We start from the raw sequence: 15,881 nt of genomic DNA, 5'->3' as shown, positions 1-15,881 counted from the left end.
ACACAGTCTGATTTTTAATGGTGATGTGTGTGTTTTTTACTTCAAAATTGACTTTCACCGACATACCAGTTTAGTACGCAGAAACAAGAAGTCATTTATATGCAACTAATGTGTTCGTACACTCTCCAACTTGTCACTGTAAAAACATTGCTTGATTTGTTTGAGGAGACTCAACCAACCTGACATGGCAACATTGGCTCACCAGCTGTGGAAGTATTAGTAACTATTGTCTGAATAAAACAGACAGATTAAGGCTTTAAAACAGCCATTTCATCTATTCTGATTTATTGAAATTTATCTACTTTAAATTTATTTTTTTATAATGTTTTGTGCAATTTCTTTGTGGTGATTGTTGATTTCAGCAAAAGAGGCTTTTGAAAAGGGACAGTCACCCATCATAACAGACAAATACCAAGATAAAAAGTTGGGAGATGAAACCATATGTTGCATGGTAAGCAATTTATTTTGAAATGCGTGACAGAAATAGGCTTATGTTATTATTTTTCAATATCAGACAACGGCCATGTTTTGTAATGTGAAAATCAGCTGTGCTTATACACAAATTGTAATGTGTATATCAAGATACACAATTGTACATTACTGCAGATCTTATTTATTAATAACTTAGAATAGACCATATGTAGTGTTTGATAGATAAGACCTTGCAAACACTCATCAATAGTTGATTATCGGCCTATTATTTCTTTCTCTTTGTACAGAAACACAGATATAAGGTGCTATTTCGAGCCAGAGGCACTGGTGGAAATTAAACCCAGAGAGCTGGAAAGGTATGATAAACACAAAATTCAAAAGTGCAAATACATTTACGAATCCATAAACATAACTAATTTAAGAACAGTTACATTTTAACTTTCAAATGTTAACCCTTCAAATATGTTGAACCTCACACAACTTCAAAGGCTGCTTTTAAGTCATTTTACATCAAATATTTCAATTTTCCCTTTATACAGGCGTACAAGACATCAAGTAACAAAGGAGAAGATCCGACGATATTAGAACGGCAGATGATCGATTTAAGTCTCTGTCCAGACATCATGAATTCAGAAAGACTGAACTAGGCCAAGTGTTGTGGATTCAGTACAAAGAGAGACTGAGCAACTTGTAAGCACATTGTTATATTAATGTTAATTGTAATTAAAAAATTGAGTTATGTCCATGTAAAGAATATAAGCAAAGCAAATAGTACAGGATTGTACTGTGTCACAACTTTAGTAATTATGAAATACTGACTTCAAGTCATACGATTTCGGTGTATTTAAGTACACTCTTTCTCATTCCTTTCTAGACACCTTTACACACTGGTCTCAGTCATCCTGATCTTGTTGGTGACTTGGGCGTTGAACAAACTTCAACACAACCTTTCTCATCTCTGCCTGACGTATCCTCTGCTAAACCAGACTTACAGCATTACATCTGCAGGTGAGGTAGCAGGTGAAGTGGGTCTTCAAGAAGTTCCAAGGAATCTGGCCTTGTTCAAAATAGAGAATATTTTGAAGGGAATCTGAAACTCCTCAGTCTGATCTTGATACTGGAAGGCTTAGTATTAGGAGCCAGATGCCTGCCTTGTGATACATGGGAAATAGATTTGGGAAACTTGAGTAGTGAGACAACTGGAGAATCTTGTAGTGTCAGCACATGAAACAGCTTCTGAGCCGTCTGTGGCATTTTTCAGAGTCCATTGCTCAGCGTGGTGAGGAGGGCCAGAGTAACGATAGAAGTGCATCTAGAAACCAGTGCCAGCTGATCAGCCCGTGAACTTTTGACCAAGTGCTGACTCTCCAGCTCAAAGATAAGGAGGAGGAATGTGAAGATTTCAGCCCTCTTTCTGAAAAAAGCAGTAAAAGTGCCAGAGCTGTTGATTTTGTTGGGGACTGGCTACTGGAATTCAAAGGTCAACGTCAAGGAAGACGTCAGATTTCAAAGAATAATACTGTTAAGAACACTGTTTTGGGATTCCAGTGTTGTTGAACACAAAGATAGCACTTGCTGCTGATGAAGACAAACATTCTGGGTACTGATAAGCTGAATACATTTGAATTTCAAAACTTGTAGATCTACTGCAATGTGGAATAAGCTCCTTCCCAGGCTTTTACCACGGTCCAGTCCCAAGTAAAGAAACTACTTCCCACTCTCTTTCATTGGAAAAGAGAGAGTAACATGAATCTGGGACTGTGGCTTGGGCCTGAGCCCCTGACTGTGCTATGGAGAGAAACATTCTCAGAGTCCAGGGATTACTCCAAATTCTTCCAAGTCTCATCAAAACAGAGAGCAGACCTAACTGACCAGTCTAATCAGAGATGTCTGCTGGAGAAGAACACACAGGGATGAGGTTGAGCAGGAGGACAGTGTGTTGTCAGAAGATAAATGCAGATTAAGCCTCAAAATGTCCAAGAAACTCTCTGTGTCCAAAGGTTGCTGTAGACTCAGAGAGCAGTCTGGAAAGGAGAAGAGGATTTAGCCGAAGAGTGGGGAAATCTTGTAAACTGGCTCACTCTTCACCAATCAAAGCTCTTCATCACCTTGCTCACAACTCCTGTTGTTTCACATCTGCACCCTGATCTTACATCTACAGCGCAACCACCCTCATTGCCTGTGGAGTCATGTTCCAGTGGGCTCTCAACCCAGACACAACCTCAGGACTTTGCCTTTCTTTGCGAATTGACCAGAAGAAATGTTCTGAATTAGTCTCCTGACTTATCTAGTTGTGGTGTGTTTGTTTTGGAGGGAAACTCTTCTCGCTTTACTCCAAAAATCAAGTGATCAGGATTCTGCCTGCCAACAGGAGTGCCATATCGTGTGGTCCATGAGAAGGGCTCTCAGGTAGAAGAGAAAGACTTTAGAGAATCTAACTCTAAAAAACAAAACCTTGAGATTCTGAGCCGCTATTTCAGACGTGGTCTCCATTGATATTCTGGAGGACCTTTATGAAAAGTGCCATCAAGATATCGAATGGACAACCAACTTGTTACTAGATTCCTGGAGAATTCACTGCATAAAGAAGATGATGAGGGAGATGATGAATTGGTTCCTGAGGGAAAGTCTATAGAACAGTCAGAAACTGTGATGGGCCCAGAAAGCACCCGGCTAGATCTGTATTTCTGATGACTCCAGCAACAGTTCCAGAAGTATCACTCAGTCTGAAGTCCCAAGAAACTAACCTAGTGGTGATGCAATCCAAGGTGATGATGATTGAGTCAAGGTCCAAGTCTAACAAAGTGAAGCTGAAGGATATGGGGATGAGGCAAGCATGGTTATGAGAAATGTGAGCCCTAAACTCTCCTTTGGAGCATTAAAACAGCTGACAGAAAGCACTATGGGCAACTGGAGAATACGGCAGCTGTCGAGCAACAGGGACAGACAACACGGGTCAGCAAATGTCCAGAGCAGGAAGAGGTATTAATACTAGAAGATAAGAAAGTTCAATGCCTGAGGAAGCATTGAAGGAATGGAGTAAAGAGGAGGGAGGAGAGAAGGAAAAGGATGATGAGGACACAAGAGAAGAGGTAAAATGCCATAAATACAGTCACTGCTGTGCTTGATTGATGAAAATGAGCGCAAAGAGGAAGAAGAGAGGAAGGAGCAAGAAAGGGGAAAGAAAGAGAACAGCACAGGGGGAGGGAGCCAAGTTCAATGGATATTCAAACCTTGGAGCCAAAACTCCAACTGAACTTGCATTGCAGCTCACTGAGCTTTTGACCTGTTAACAGCTGTGTCCAGGTAATAAAACATCTAATTAATATGTTATCTTGGTATTTGATTGGTTTAATTTTCTTAAAACATAGTTGCTTTCTTTGCTGTTTGTAGTCTTGTTTAAACAGGACTGATAAAAACTGCATTAAACTATTGTGTCCTGTGGAAGGATAAACTCCATCAAAAAGTAATAGTACAGCTTAAAAAAATTGTTAAACAGATAAAATGAAACTGATTCTAGTTTTCTTTTTGATTTTAATACAGAAAGTGTGAAAAGCTTTTAGTTTGAAATGAGCAACCACATCAATCCTCATTCACACTCAAAAAAGTAGGTTTAAAATCCTTTGAACTCCATTTGGCTGCAGGTGCGTTTTCATCAGATGACTGTGCAGTGCACATAGACCTGAACTTGGCCAAACTGCTGCACCAGAAATGGAAGGATACTATTCAAGTGAGTTTAGATATTTATATTTTTCATGTTTAAAGTATTTAGATATTAATCTACAAAAACAACCTGGGCTGTTCAATGTGACTGATTCTGAATTTTATGTAAAATTTACTCTAGTGTCTATTGTCTTTGCAGGAGAAGCACAGACTGGCAGCTCTGTCTCTATCAGCTATTAGCAAGAGAGTGAGACAGCTTATTCTCTCACTACACACAAAGTTTAAGAGGATTGGTCAATTGTATTATTATTGCAAAAAAAGTAATTCTATATGTAATTAAATGCATGTAGTTTTTCAATGTAAAATACATGTACACTTCTATCAAATGATTAATTAAAATGTAAGTACATATTAGTTAATAAAATAAAAATACTATTTTATTTTTAGATTTATATCTAAATATCTAAAATATCTCTTTTCTTCTAATGAATAATATCATTTATATTTTTACAATGTCATACTGTAGTGTAAAATTGGTAATATATTTACGATTTGTTAATGAAAATTAGTTAATAGTTAAAGTGCAATGTTTCTTTAACTGATTGTTAAATGTTGCATTTTTAGAAGCTTTGTTGGAAACTACAAGAAGGTCGAGAAAGGCCAAAAAGGGAATAAAGAATTTTTTATGTTTAAAAACAAATATGCTTTTTTAAAAAAAAGTTGAATCTACTTATTTTATCTAATATTGCCATGAAAATAGTGTTGATGCTGGCATGGTGTAAAAAAGTGAATAGATAAATAAATAAATAAATAAATAACAGATCTAATAGTTCCTACTGCAAAAACAAAGGATTTCTAATGCATTCAAAAAATGCATCCAATTTCAGAAAACTGCTCTATACTGGAAATAATTGTTCTCTGTTTTTGCACTTTTGCTCCCCATCTATCTTTGTGTCTCCATGGTAACGAAGGTCCTGTCCACTGGGGTGAATTGCAGGGAAGTAAAACCAGACTGAGGGACCAATTAGGTTCAAGGGTGAAGAAATTCCCTTTATGGATCACTGGAGTGCATCCTGTGCTCCTGTCTCACTAAGGGACATCATGATCGAAGAGCAGGTGATGCAAGACAGCATGGAGAAGGTAATAGTTACACATAGAAAAAACAATCACTGCCCAGAACTCCAAAAAGAAAGAAGAGAAAATTTGCTATGGTTGGGTTTTAGTCCAGGTCAAGTCGGAGGGACCTGGATAAGAAAGACGGAAGTGCCAAGCCAAAGGGAGAACCAGCTGTTTTCCATGTCCCCACCATAGATCGACATTTCTCAAGGACATCTTCAGAGATCACAAGTGAGAATATGATACATAGTGGTAGACTATATATGTGTAATGAAGAATTGTTGGATAATGTTATTTTCTACTTTCTTTCCTCCTTTGCCCCTGGTTTCTTGGTTGAGTCATTTTTTTTTGTTTTGCTTTATGTTTAAAACATGCCTTATATATTTGAGAATTTGCAATTGTAGACAATAATGAATTGTGTTTGTTTAGTTACTCTCTGGAGCAGACTGAACAGTTTTGCATACTCTACTTGATTTACGGGCCGGGTCAGAAACGTAGTGGCACCCGAACCTGCCCCTCAACGTAATGGTACACAGAACTCCGAGCAAAGAGCGCGGTGGAGCTACGTGTAACTGTATATGATACTGAAATGAAACCAAAGCCCTATGTTGATGCTTTTTTCGCCTCACCCAGAGATGGAAACCGAGAGATGGGGAGGTAGAAGCTGCTCAATTTCCATGGATTCGGAGGATCCAGAATATGATGACTTCGCACAGAGGCAACACTGCAGAGACGTCAGCAGATAGAGTGTTTTAACAAGGCAGCTGAAGCTCATCGACAAGGACGAAAGGACGTGGCTAGTTTCTATGCACAACAGGTTCAAGAGATTAACATTATAATGGGTGCTGAAAAATAGCTAACACAAAACAGGGCAGTGTTTAAAACAGGGCTTTTGATTTATTAATCATTTATTAGATTAGAACTCTTAATTAAAAAGTTTTCGTTTCCAATTTTATGCTCATGTTTAGGGTCACATGCATGGGGACAAGATCGTGAAGCAAATAAACTGAGCAGCCATGCAGATATTCCAGAGAGTGAATGCTTCACTTCTGCCTCAGAATATTCTAGATCTCCATGGACTGCATGTGGATGAGGCCATTCATCATCTTGGTCAGGTTCTCAGAGGCAAGAATTTAGGTAAGTGAACCATTAAAATGTTACAGTTTTTTCTTTGTATACACGTAGATGGATTGTGCAGGCTTTGGTGTGTTGGACCAATTTTTTTTTTTATTTCAGAGTCTTCTTTTTCTTCAGAATTCAGCCAGGGTTTGTGTCAGCCTCAGATGTCAATCATTACAGGAAGAGGCAATCGCAGCCAAGGGGGAGCGCGCATCAGGCCTGCTGTACTAGACTACCTCAAAAATCATCACTACAGGTATATTGACTGCATCCAGTATTTTGAAATATTAATTTTATATACAGTGGTGGCCAAACTCAAGGGAACACTAGGGTTTTCAGCAGGTAAGAAATGGTGTTGAGTCAGTTATTAGCTTTTAGTAGTTTGTTTTAGCTGCTTTATATGCAAAGGACGGTTATACCAAATGTTCTACCAATTTGCTAAACATAAGCTAATTGATGAATAAAATCAGCTTAAATGAGCATCCTCATTTAACAATTGTTACACAACCATCCAAAACTTAATTTGACAGTACTAATTTGTGGTTCGGTTTCTTGAAGCATCTTGGAGACTTTCTCACAGTTCTTCTGGATTTTGTTTCGTATAATTCCAGGAGACTGGATGATGATGATGATGAGATCGGATCTCTGTGTGGAGCGCTGGCTGTTGGCAGACAGAAATCCCACTAGATTATTATAATTAATGGCAAAATGAAAGTTTGAACACGTAAACTTGTATTTCCTGCTGACACACTACAGCAAAAGATAGAAATAACTGACTTTTTGACCGGATAAAACCAATTTTATCCAGTGAAAATATTAGTGTTCTAATAATTTTGGCCACCACTCTATAAATTAAAAAAAAAAAAATTAATTAAGGTAAAAAACACATGTATATATTTAACCTAAATATTTATTCCGCCATTTTTCCGCCATATTTATAGAAACATTTTAGGGACTTCATTTGTGACATTTTTATTTAATTAATTAATTTATTTATTCAAATCTTGAACTACCAATTGTCACTATGTGTACATTTTGTAATTTCATTCTCATAATTTCTTTTGTCTTTCTCCCAGTTTTTCTGAACCTAAGACTGGATTGGTGTTGGTCACACTTCATAAAGAGCTGCTACAATGAAGCATTTAATTAAGATTTTTCTCTTCCCACTGCCTTAATCCAAAGTGTCTTCTCTGTAGACTAATAGTGCCAGTAATTATAGAACAGTATTTTCATGTTTTTCTGTAATTGGGCACAAATTTATCCAAGTCATAAAAAAATGAAGGTACTACATATTTACAGTGTTTTATATGGCATTGACCTGTACATACATATTATTCTTTATTGAATGTTTTTTGATGCTTCCTTATGAGGCCATTAAGGTATCCTACTGATCCTACTTCCTAACTGTAATCACTACAATTTTTACGTAATTCTGTTTTTCTGTTTTTGGCCTTTTTGTAACTATATAATATAATATTTATATATATAAGTCACACATTTTTTCATAACCAGCCATTACAGGAGAAAAAGTGGGTTGCAATTCAGGTACTTGTTTGATATGATGTTTGATATTTCATTTTATTTTTATTGTACATTGATTTGATCCATACTTTTGGTTTATTAGTCTAACGTCAGTTTTATAAGAATAAGGATGTTGGGAATGGGGATGTCATAATATGGCTTCTCTTCAGTTTTGGTATAAATAGAAATACTTTAATGAGTTTCTGGAAATATAAATGCCGATCCTCAGTCAGCTTTGCATTTTAGTTTGTTTGTGAGCAGCTTGGCCAGATCCTACATCAGAATCGAACATTTTATGTCGCTGAGCTTTTGGTTTTAGCTCGGCTTTGGTTTTTATATTTCCAGTTGAAAATGTTGATACCACACATATTTTTAAGACATCTTAATGCTGCTATGCAAATCACAATGTGTGTAAGAATTCGTTCTGAAAAAGTATTTTTGTGAAATTGTATATTTTGAACCTCAAAAGATTTTATATGTAAAATTTTATTTTATTTTTGTTAGAAATTATGGTTGGGGTGAAAAAAAACTGAAGAGAAAGAATAAAGTCTTAACATGTACAAGATTTGATTCTTTTGGTGAAATTAAAATGTTAAGTAATTAGCGCAGCTTTAGGGGTTAGCGCGTAGCATGTGCCTGAGCTCAAAATCACAGCTGAACATTTTCTGTATCCTCGTGTTTCTTGCTCTGCATTTCCTCTTTAATCAGTAGAAGCCGTTGGTGGGGAAAATATAACTCAGCATGTTGAGCTCTTAGTAGCTGACGTTTGTTTCAATTAGTAAAGGTCAGATTCCTCCATGATGAAAGTGGCAGCTGTTGAAGTGAGTGCAGTGCACTTTCTCTCCATCAGATGGCGACAATGTCGACTCACCAAATTACTGAAACGAAATATAAGGCTTTACTAAACAACGTGTTTGCTGTATTGATTAGACATTTTCAATGCTCTTCAAATTATCATTGGAAATTTGAATAGTTCGACTTGCTGCCTTTTTGTTTGTTTATAAGTGGTAAACACGCATTGAAGTCCAAGACAAAACTATCTTGAAATACGTGCTGTTTTATAACCTAAACAAGTACTCTGGTGTTGTAATTATTACCATACCGTCTTGACAGTCCTCTCTAAAATGTGGCTGCTCAGTGAAAAATTATTTAAACTGGGATTAAATTTTATTTTATTTTTACTAAAATGACTACTACGCAGAGAGCAATGTGTTTTCAGAGACCCTAAACAAAGAACAAAGAGTAAATCTCATTGGGACATGTGTCTTCTGTTTCTTTGCCGCACTGCCTGAATTAGTTGCATGTATGAGTTCTAGACTGCAGAAGAAGCGAGGATCAACACTGTAGATGTGCTTAGAACGTCACAGCGGAAGCTTAGTAGAGATTTGATGTACGATTTTACAGAGAAAAAAGCCCAGCCTCGCATCTCATTTCCCTCTACTAGAGGATGTAATATATGCTCTGGCTGTGAAGGCATGTTTTCTCTCTGTGCTTAAGAGTATTTGAATTTCCTGAGTTTAACAGCTGAACTTCGGAGAAATATGCAGCTTTGGACTGAGCTCTGATCCTCTCTGAAAGCTTAATTAAATGACACAGTATTACAAGTTAAACTGAGCTTTACGTGAACTTGCCAATCTCACAGTTGAAAAGATCAAAGAGGTAAGTTGCTTTTTTTCTTTGTAATACGTGTATTATCCATATTATTCTTTAGTTTTAAACTGTGAATCCATTTTGTAAATGTATTTAATTTCATAAATTGATCAGCAATCCAAGCCTGGTGTTTATAGTGTTCTTAACCAGTTTCAATTTTTTTTTTTAAATGTTAATTAACATTTGAAATACAACATTTGTTTTGTCTTAAAAAAAAATTAATTATAATATTCTTGTTCCTGGTTTAATATAATGTACATAACAAGGGGCTTCAGTAAATAAATTGCTAGATAGTTTACCAAAATGATCAGTTTACTAATTATGTTTTGATTAACAAAAATCTAAATTAAAAAAAAGTATAATCTTTACTTTTATCATACCTTAACAGTGCCTAGAGCCTGACAACAGTGTGTTTGCTCCATCCCGAACATATTGTAATCTTCTAGATTTTTTCCAATACTCTGTATTTCTTTTTTTAAGAAACACATAAGACTTTAAAAATCCTGATGCGTTTCATCTCTCGATTAAACAATGATTGTAGTAATTTTTTTCTATATTGGCACATAAATGTATCTGAACCTTAGGGACTATTAAATACTTACCAGATTATGCTTATTCTTCAGAGTAGTCTGTCTGATAATATCAAAAAAGTGTTTTCAGACAGAATATATTACAAAAAGCTGTCCTTTTGTGGTATTAACTGGAGACGCTGTTTGAATCATCAGTGCACTTTCCTCACATGACAGCCATGAACAGGCCTAGGAAGTAAGCCATTGCAATTTCCGAGAATCGTCTATAAAGTTGTGTTGTGTCAAAATGTCCTTAAAAGCACTTGGACATAGATTTATTAAATAAACAAATATGCTGCGGTATTGTGTTAAACAGCATTTTTGGAACACTCTTTCTTAAATTTGACTTCAGTCGATAGCGGGGCCGTTGTCAACACGAAGCGTCCCAGGCCTCTTAATGAGAGAGGTCTACTGTGCCCAGCGGGATACTGTACTATATTTCACAGCATAGGAAAAATGAGCAGAATGTGAAAAGTTGAAGGATTTTTGCATGATGTTGTAGTATTTTTATTTGAAAGGTAAATGAGAATGAGAAAATGACCACATTTTCACGTCATTTCAATCTTGTGTGACTTTCTTTTTCTCTGTGGAACTCAAAGTAATGTATTTTTAACATGGTCGCCGTTAAAACAGCATCTGACTCTGTAGACTAGCTGTACGGCAAGTAAATGAGACATTTCAGAACTGTTCCTTTTATGTTCCACGTAAGTAAATGATCATTTCTTTAAATATAAGACAAATTAGATTACTTATAAATCTATTTTATAGTTACATATAAAAATCGAATTGTACGAAAACATTTCTTGGTGTTTTGGGATTGCATGATAGTAATTGTGTTTCTTTGTTCTTCCAATTGATCAGGAGTCAAGGAGAGTACAGCGAAAGATACGGCTGAGTGACTTCTCACTTCTGGATTTCTGTCTTCAATATCTCTAATGGTACATAATGAGTTTCTAAACCTTTCACCGGAATACAGAGCCACGTCACAAGACGAAGAGCCTGAAGAAGACCTCAGAATGCTGTTTTACTTGCAGGGGTTTTGCTCTTAGTTCTGCACACCTTGAATTACGACGATGGCCTCATCATCTGTTGGACGCCGCTCATATATTTTTTAGAAGCATTAGACTGTACTTTATAATAACTACAACACCAGAGACGGAAGAATGAATGGGTTGGCAGAGACCTCAGTGAAATGCGTACTGGTCGGAGACTGTGCAGTGGGTAAACTGCGCTTCTTGTACGATTCACTTCTGAAACGTTCCCGGACAGCTACAGACCGACTGTGTACGAGAACACTGGCGTCGACGTTTTCATGGATGGAATCCAGATCAGCTTGGGATTGTGGGATACGGCAGGACATGATACGTTCCGCCAAATCCGGCCCATGTCCTATCAGCAGGCCGACGTGGTTTTGCTGTGTTACTCTGTGGCGAATCCAAATTCGTTAAACAATTTGCGGCAAAAATGGATCGCTGAAGTGAGGGAATTTCTCCCGAAAGTACCTGTGCTGGTCGTCGCCACACAGACGGACCATCGCGAAATGGGCCCTTATCGTGCTAACTGCACCACGGCCTCCGAGGGCAAGCAGGTGGCACAGGAGATCCGTGCCAAGGGATATCTGGAATGCTCTGCTCTCAGCAATCGTGGCGTGCAACAGGTTTTCGAGTGTGCCGTTCGGACGGCTGTTAATCGGGCACGAAGACGGAGGAGGAGACTGATGGACCTTAACCCCTGTAAAATCTCCTGATGATTTTAAGAGAGGGATGGTGTTAATTCTCATCACTAAGACAGAATTGTTTCTCTCACGAAACCAAGTATTTGAAGCCTCAACAAAGACTTCTCAACACTGATGTCTAAAAATGGTTTACTTAACTGTTATACTGTCTGCTAGTTCTGACTATGTATTAGACACGTTACAGACATTGATCAGGTATTTATTCGGTCCCCGCTTTATCATTAGCATTTCTGGAAAATGTAAACTAAGCACAAAATGCGCCACGGGTGGTGTGTTGGAACGCTAACAGGTTATATTAGCTGAGCTTAACTACTATGTACTTGTAAATGAATCATTTGATGCAGTGCACTTATTGTGTACGTGCATGTTTTAAAAATACCTGCATGTGATTACACCTGTAATTAATTTCTGTATAATTACACTGTTACGCTGTCCATCCCTTACACCTTAACCCACCCTTAACCTTAACCACACCACCGAACCTGTCACTAAGCTTACCTGCATCTCACCTCAATAACAGCAAGTGTTTTACAATACGATATAAACACGATACTTATTTTAATGTAAGTACATAGTAGTTAGGACCGCCTATTATAAACTGGGGCCATTTATTCATTAAACAGCCGAGTCCGTGTTCATTTTATGATTTTATAATTATCGATTGCAGGATTTTACAAGTCAAACATATCTTTCAAAAGACTTGTATCTTTTGTTGCACTGCTACATGTGTTGCAAAATGTACATTTTTAGATCGTAGTTCTTCAAGTTAAGTTTTAAATTTCATTCTTATGAATCAAAAAAGACTCTGAAAACACTCTCGGTCTGCTGGTTCCTCTCCTACAGCTGTGTTCATGTAAAATAAGAATCCGCACCATAATGTCACACTGAGATCACCTTCTTAACGACGATTAAATCACGTTGGTTAAGTATTGCTGACAACGCTTTTTGTGATATGTTGTTTATGGCGCTTAAAGCTAAAATGAGGATTTCAGTTATGAAGTGCTTATTCTTAAGAAATGATTTCATAGTCTTATGAAGTCTCTTAAATAGTTGTTTTAATAAAAAAGAGTAGCTGTCACTTGGCTAATGTATCTGTGTGGTTTGTCTTGCACAGCGAACCGTGGAATATGTGTTTACGTTCTGACTGAACGCCATGCCATGCGTTTAGCAAAAATAAAAATGACCTTGAAAAGGTGGTTATCATACTTATTAATGGCAAGAATTCCTCAATATTAAAATATCCTTCAAAAAACGTACATTTAAATCTTTTAGACTTATTTTTATTAGGACAAAAATCTCTCAATATAAAAAAATAGTGATTTAAAAAAAATTGTAAAACAAATTCTAATAAATTAAATGATGTGAAAAATATTATTGTTTGGAATGTTTATTAATGAGTTAAATTAATTTGTTTAGCTTTTTTTTTTTACACAAAATTGTGTTGAAATTTTCTGCGGCCGGCATGGCCCCTTCCGGAGGCCCCTTGGGGGTCCCCATACCTCATTGTGAATACGCCTTGAGAAGTTTGCAACATTAGAATAAGGATACCCTTATTTACTATTACCTACGACTTTTCCTCAACAAGTTCATAATTTGCTGCTTATTTATTAATAATTAGTAAAGTAGTTGTTAGTTGTTTAGTTATTGAGGTAGGATTAGGGATGTAGAATAAGACATTAATATGAGTTTAATTACTAATAATAAATCACTAATATTCAAGTAATATGCTAGAATATTAAATGGCTAGAGACCCTTTAATAAAGTGTTTCCAAACTGTTTTACTAGGTAGTATTTATATTTGTTGTTTGACAAAGATGCATTATACCTTTTAAATACTTTTAAAACACAAGTAAACTGGTCGTCCGTTATAAATTAGTTACAGACTTCAAAAACATTAATGACAAAATATCTGCACAGAAAAATAACCAAGCCATTTCTTACCTCAACAGTTATAACAACTGTGAATGATTTCTTCTGTTGTTATGCAATAAACATCTAAATCTGGCATCTTACAAGATAGCCTTGACAGATAATTCAAGTGTTTTAAGTTTGAAGTGTTTTTTCACGCCAGATAAAATATGTAATACATTATATCCTGCATAATGTCTTATCCATTGCGACTTTACACCTGTACGTGCAAGACATAAAGCGATAATGTTATTTATATCCATTATGAAACACACTATTCTGAGCGCCCAGGTTTGGCTGTCAGTGTGAGTATGAGGGTTAAGTGTGTGCTGAAGTCTGGTGAAAATGAATACGAAGAAAACAGAGACAGAGCTCACCATGTTCGAACTGACTTCTAGTTAAGCTTCAACAGCACTTAACAACACTGTACAAACTTTCTTGATTATAATTGTATATTTTACATCAGATATTTGCAGTGTATCACAGCAGACTCACAATTTGCTTGTCCAGCAAAACTGATAGAGCCTTGTTTGAGAACAGTATACAACACGCGGGTCATGTGAATAAGGCTTGATGCATAGAAGAGATCTTAGGAAAATGCACCGAATACGATTATTTATTACATTCCCATCGAGTCTCTTATATTTTGAGGCTTTGTGCTATTTTGCTAGACAGCAGAATGTTTTATAAAATTGTGATTAAATTAACACACAGGCAAGATGTAAAAACAAAGGAGATGCATGCTACTACTCGCACTGCATAAAAGAAAGAGTCGACAGAGGAAAAGAAGAAGAAGAAGACAGAGCAACAGAAAGAAGGAGTATATGTTATGTGGTTTATGGAGACGATCTAGGCCTGTGCTTTTGGAGAACTAAAGAGTTCAGAGCCTGCAACCACATCCCAGCAGGAGAACGTCTCTCTCTGAACTCACTGAAACCACGTTGTGCTTCGTGGCTCCTTAGAAAAACGCAACTGCAGTGCGAAATGTAAATACCTTCAATGATCTTTTCAAAATGTTTTTTAAGTCAAAGTACTCCTGTGCCATCAGAAATATTTTATATTTTTATAAAATATGTTTAATAAACCTTTGCTGCTCCTGCGATGAATGAACAAATGAATGGTGGCATTAGGTAATACAATCAACAGGATTGTACTCAAACTGCAATATCTATATATTTATACATAAAAAAAAAGAAAAGAAGAAAGACACTAGGGTCCAGTGTTATATTGAACGTCAATAACTTTAACTGCACAGACAAAAACATTTGAGACATTTCACAAAGTATTGTTTTATATATATATATATATATATATATATATATATATATATATATATATATATATATATATATATATATATATATATATATGCGCTTAAGCCAATTTAATGAGTGCTATGGTCTGCACACAACACACTATGAATTCACGCACACATAGACATATTCGTTCTACATGACCCACCACACATTCTGTTCTTTTTTTACAACAGGAAACACCTGCACTGTTCTCTTACCACATGAGCGCTCAGATACACATACACATACAATCCACCCAACGCATCAAAGCCTTGCACAATCACCTATTTATTGACAGTTAAGCCAAAATTTAAGAGATTGTGCATTACCAGATAAGTTACTTATGCATTTAAGCTCCAGCTGCTGTTAAAATAAAAAAAAAAAACAAGCATTGGCAACAGGTAGACATATGAAATATCATCAAATAAACCTATAGGGTTTTCCATACTTTGCTTTGTCTGGCCAGTAGTGAGTCAGAGAGGAAGGATTGTGTAGGACAGGGAAGATACCCCTGAAAATGATACTGAGAGAATCACCCTAATTTCAGAAAACACAACGAAGAATACACATCATGAGTCATTTTGAGTCATCATGACAATTTATTGTGTCATTTTTTTTCTACACATACCTGATCTGCTGCAGTGTAAGATGAACAGGTAAGAAAGAACAATGGAGGGAAAAAAATACAGTTATTTAAAACTGCTTTCTTTTTTAGTGAAATCCATGCAATTATCCCTGAGAATGATTGTCTGTACAGAAGCATTATGGGAAAGGTAGTTCTGCAGTGTAATATGTCGAAGTGCACTACAGGATATGAAACTCTCCTACGCCTGAGAAAGAAAGAGAAAGATAGAAAGACGCCTCAAGAAGAAC

At 36.4% G+C, this 15,881-nt stretch overlaps 2 protein-coding genes and 1 pseudogene across 2 annotated transcripts; 2 read left to right on the top strand and 1 right to left on the bottom strand.

Annotated features, from left to right (window-relative positions):
- The window catches only part of LOC122349642, a 10,412-nt pseudogene extending 10,226 nt beyond the window's left edge, over positions 1–186 (bottom strand).
- Positions 187–6,225: 6,039 nt separating this feature from the next.
- LOC122350704 (NEDD4-binding protein 2-like) lies at positions 6,226–7,772 on the top strand. Its single transcript, XM_043247390.1, has 3 exons — positions 6,226–6,348; positions 6,466–6,586; positions 7,407–7,772. The coding sequence occupies exons 1-3, from the start codon at positions 6,228–6,230 to the stop codon at positions 7,465–7,467; spliced, it is 303 nt and encodes a 100-aa protein (XP_043103325.1). The 5' UTR covers positions 6,226–6,227; the 3' UTR covers positions 7,468–7,772.
- A 1,335-nt stretch (positions 7,773–9,107) lies between these two features.
- On the top strand, positions 9,108–12,010 carry LOC122350179 (rho-related GTP-binding protein RhoH-like). Its single transcript, XM_043246511.1, is given in 3 exon segments — positions 9,108–9,510; positions 10,932–11,291; positions 11,294–12,010. Coding segments are annotated over 2 exon segments (582 nt in total). The 5' UTR covers positions 9,108–9,510; positions 10,932–11,233; the 3' UTR covers positions 11,818–12,010.
- Positions 12,011–15,881: the final 3,871 nt, after the last annotated feature.

The sequence above is a fragment of the Puntigrus tetrazona genome, chromosome 1 (genome assembly GCF_018831695.1).
Source record: "Puntigrus tetrazona isolate hp1 chromosome 1, ASM1883169v1, whole genome shotgun sequence".
In the NCBI taxonomy this organism is placed as follows: domain Eukaryota; kingdom Metazoa; phylum Chordata; class Actinopteri; order Cypriniformes; family Cyprinidae; genus Puntigrus; species Puntigrus tetrazona.
The sequence above is the reverse complement of the archived record's forward strand: the minus strand, read 5'-3'. Positions and strand labels throughout refer to the sequence as shown.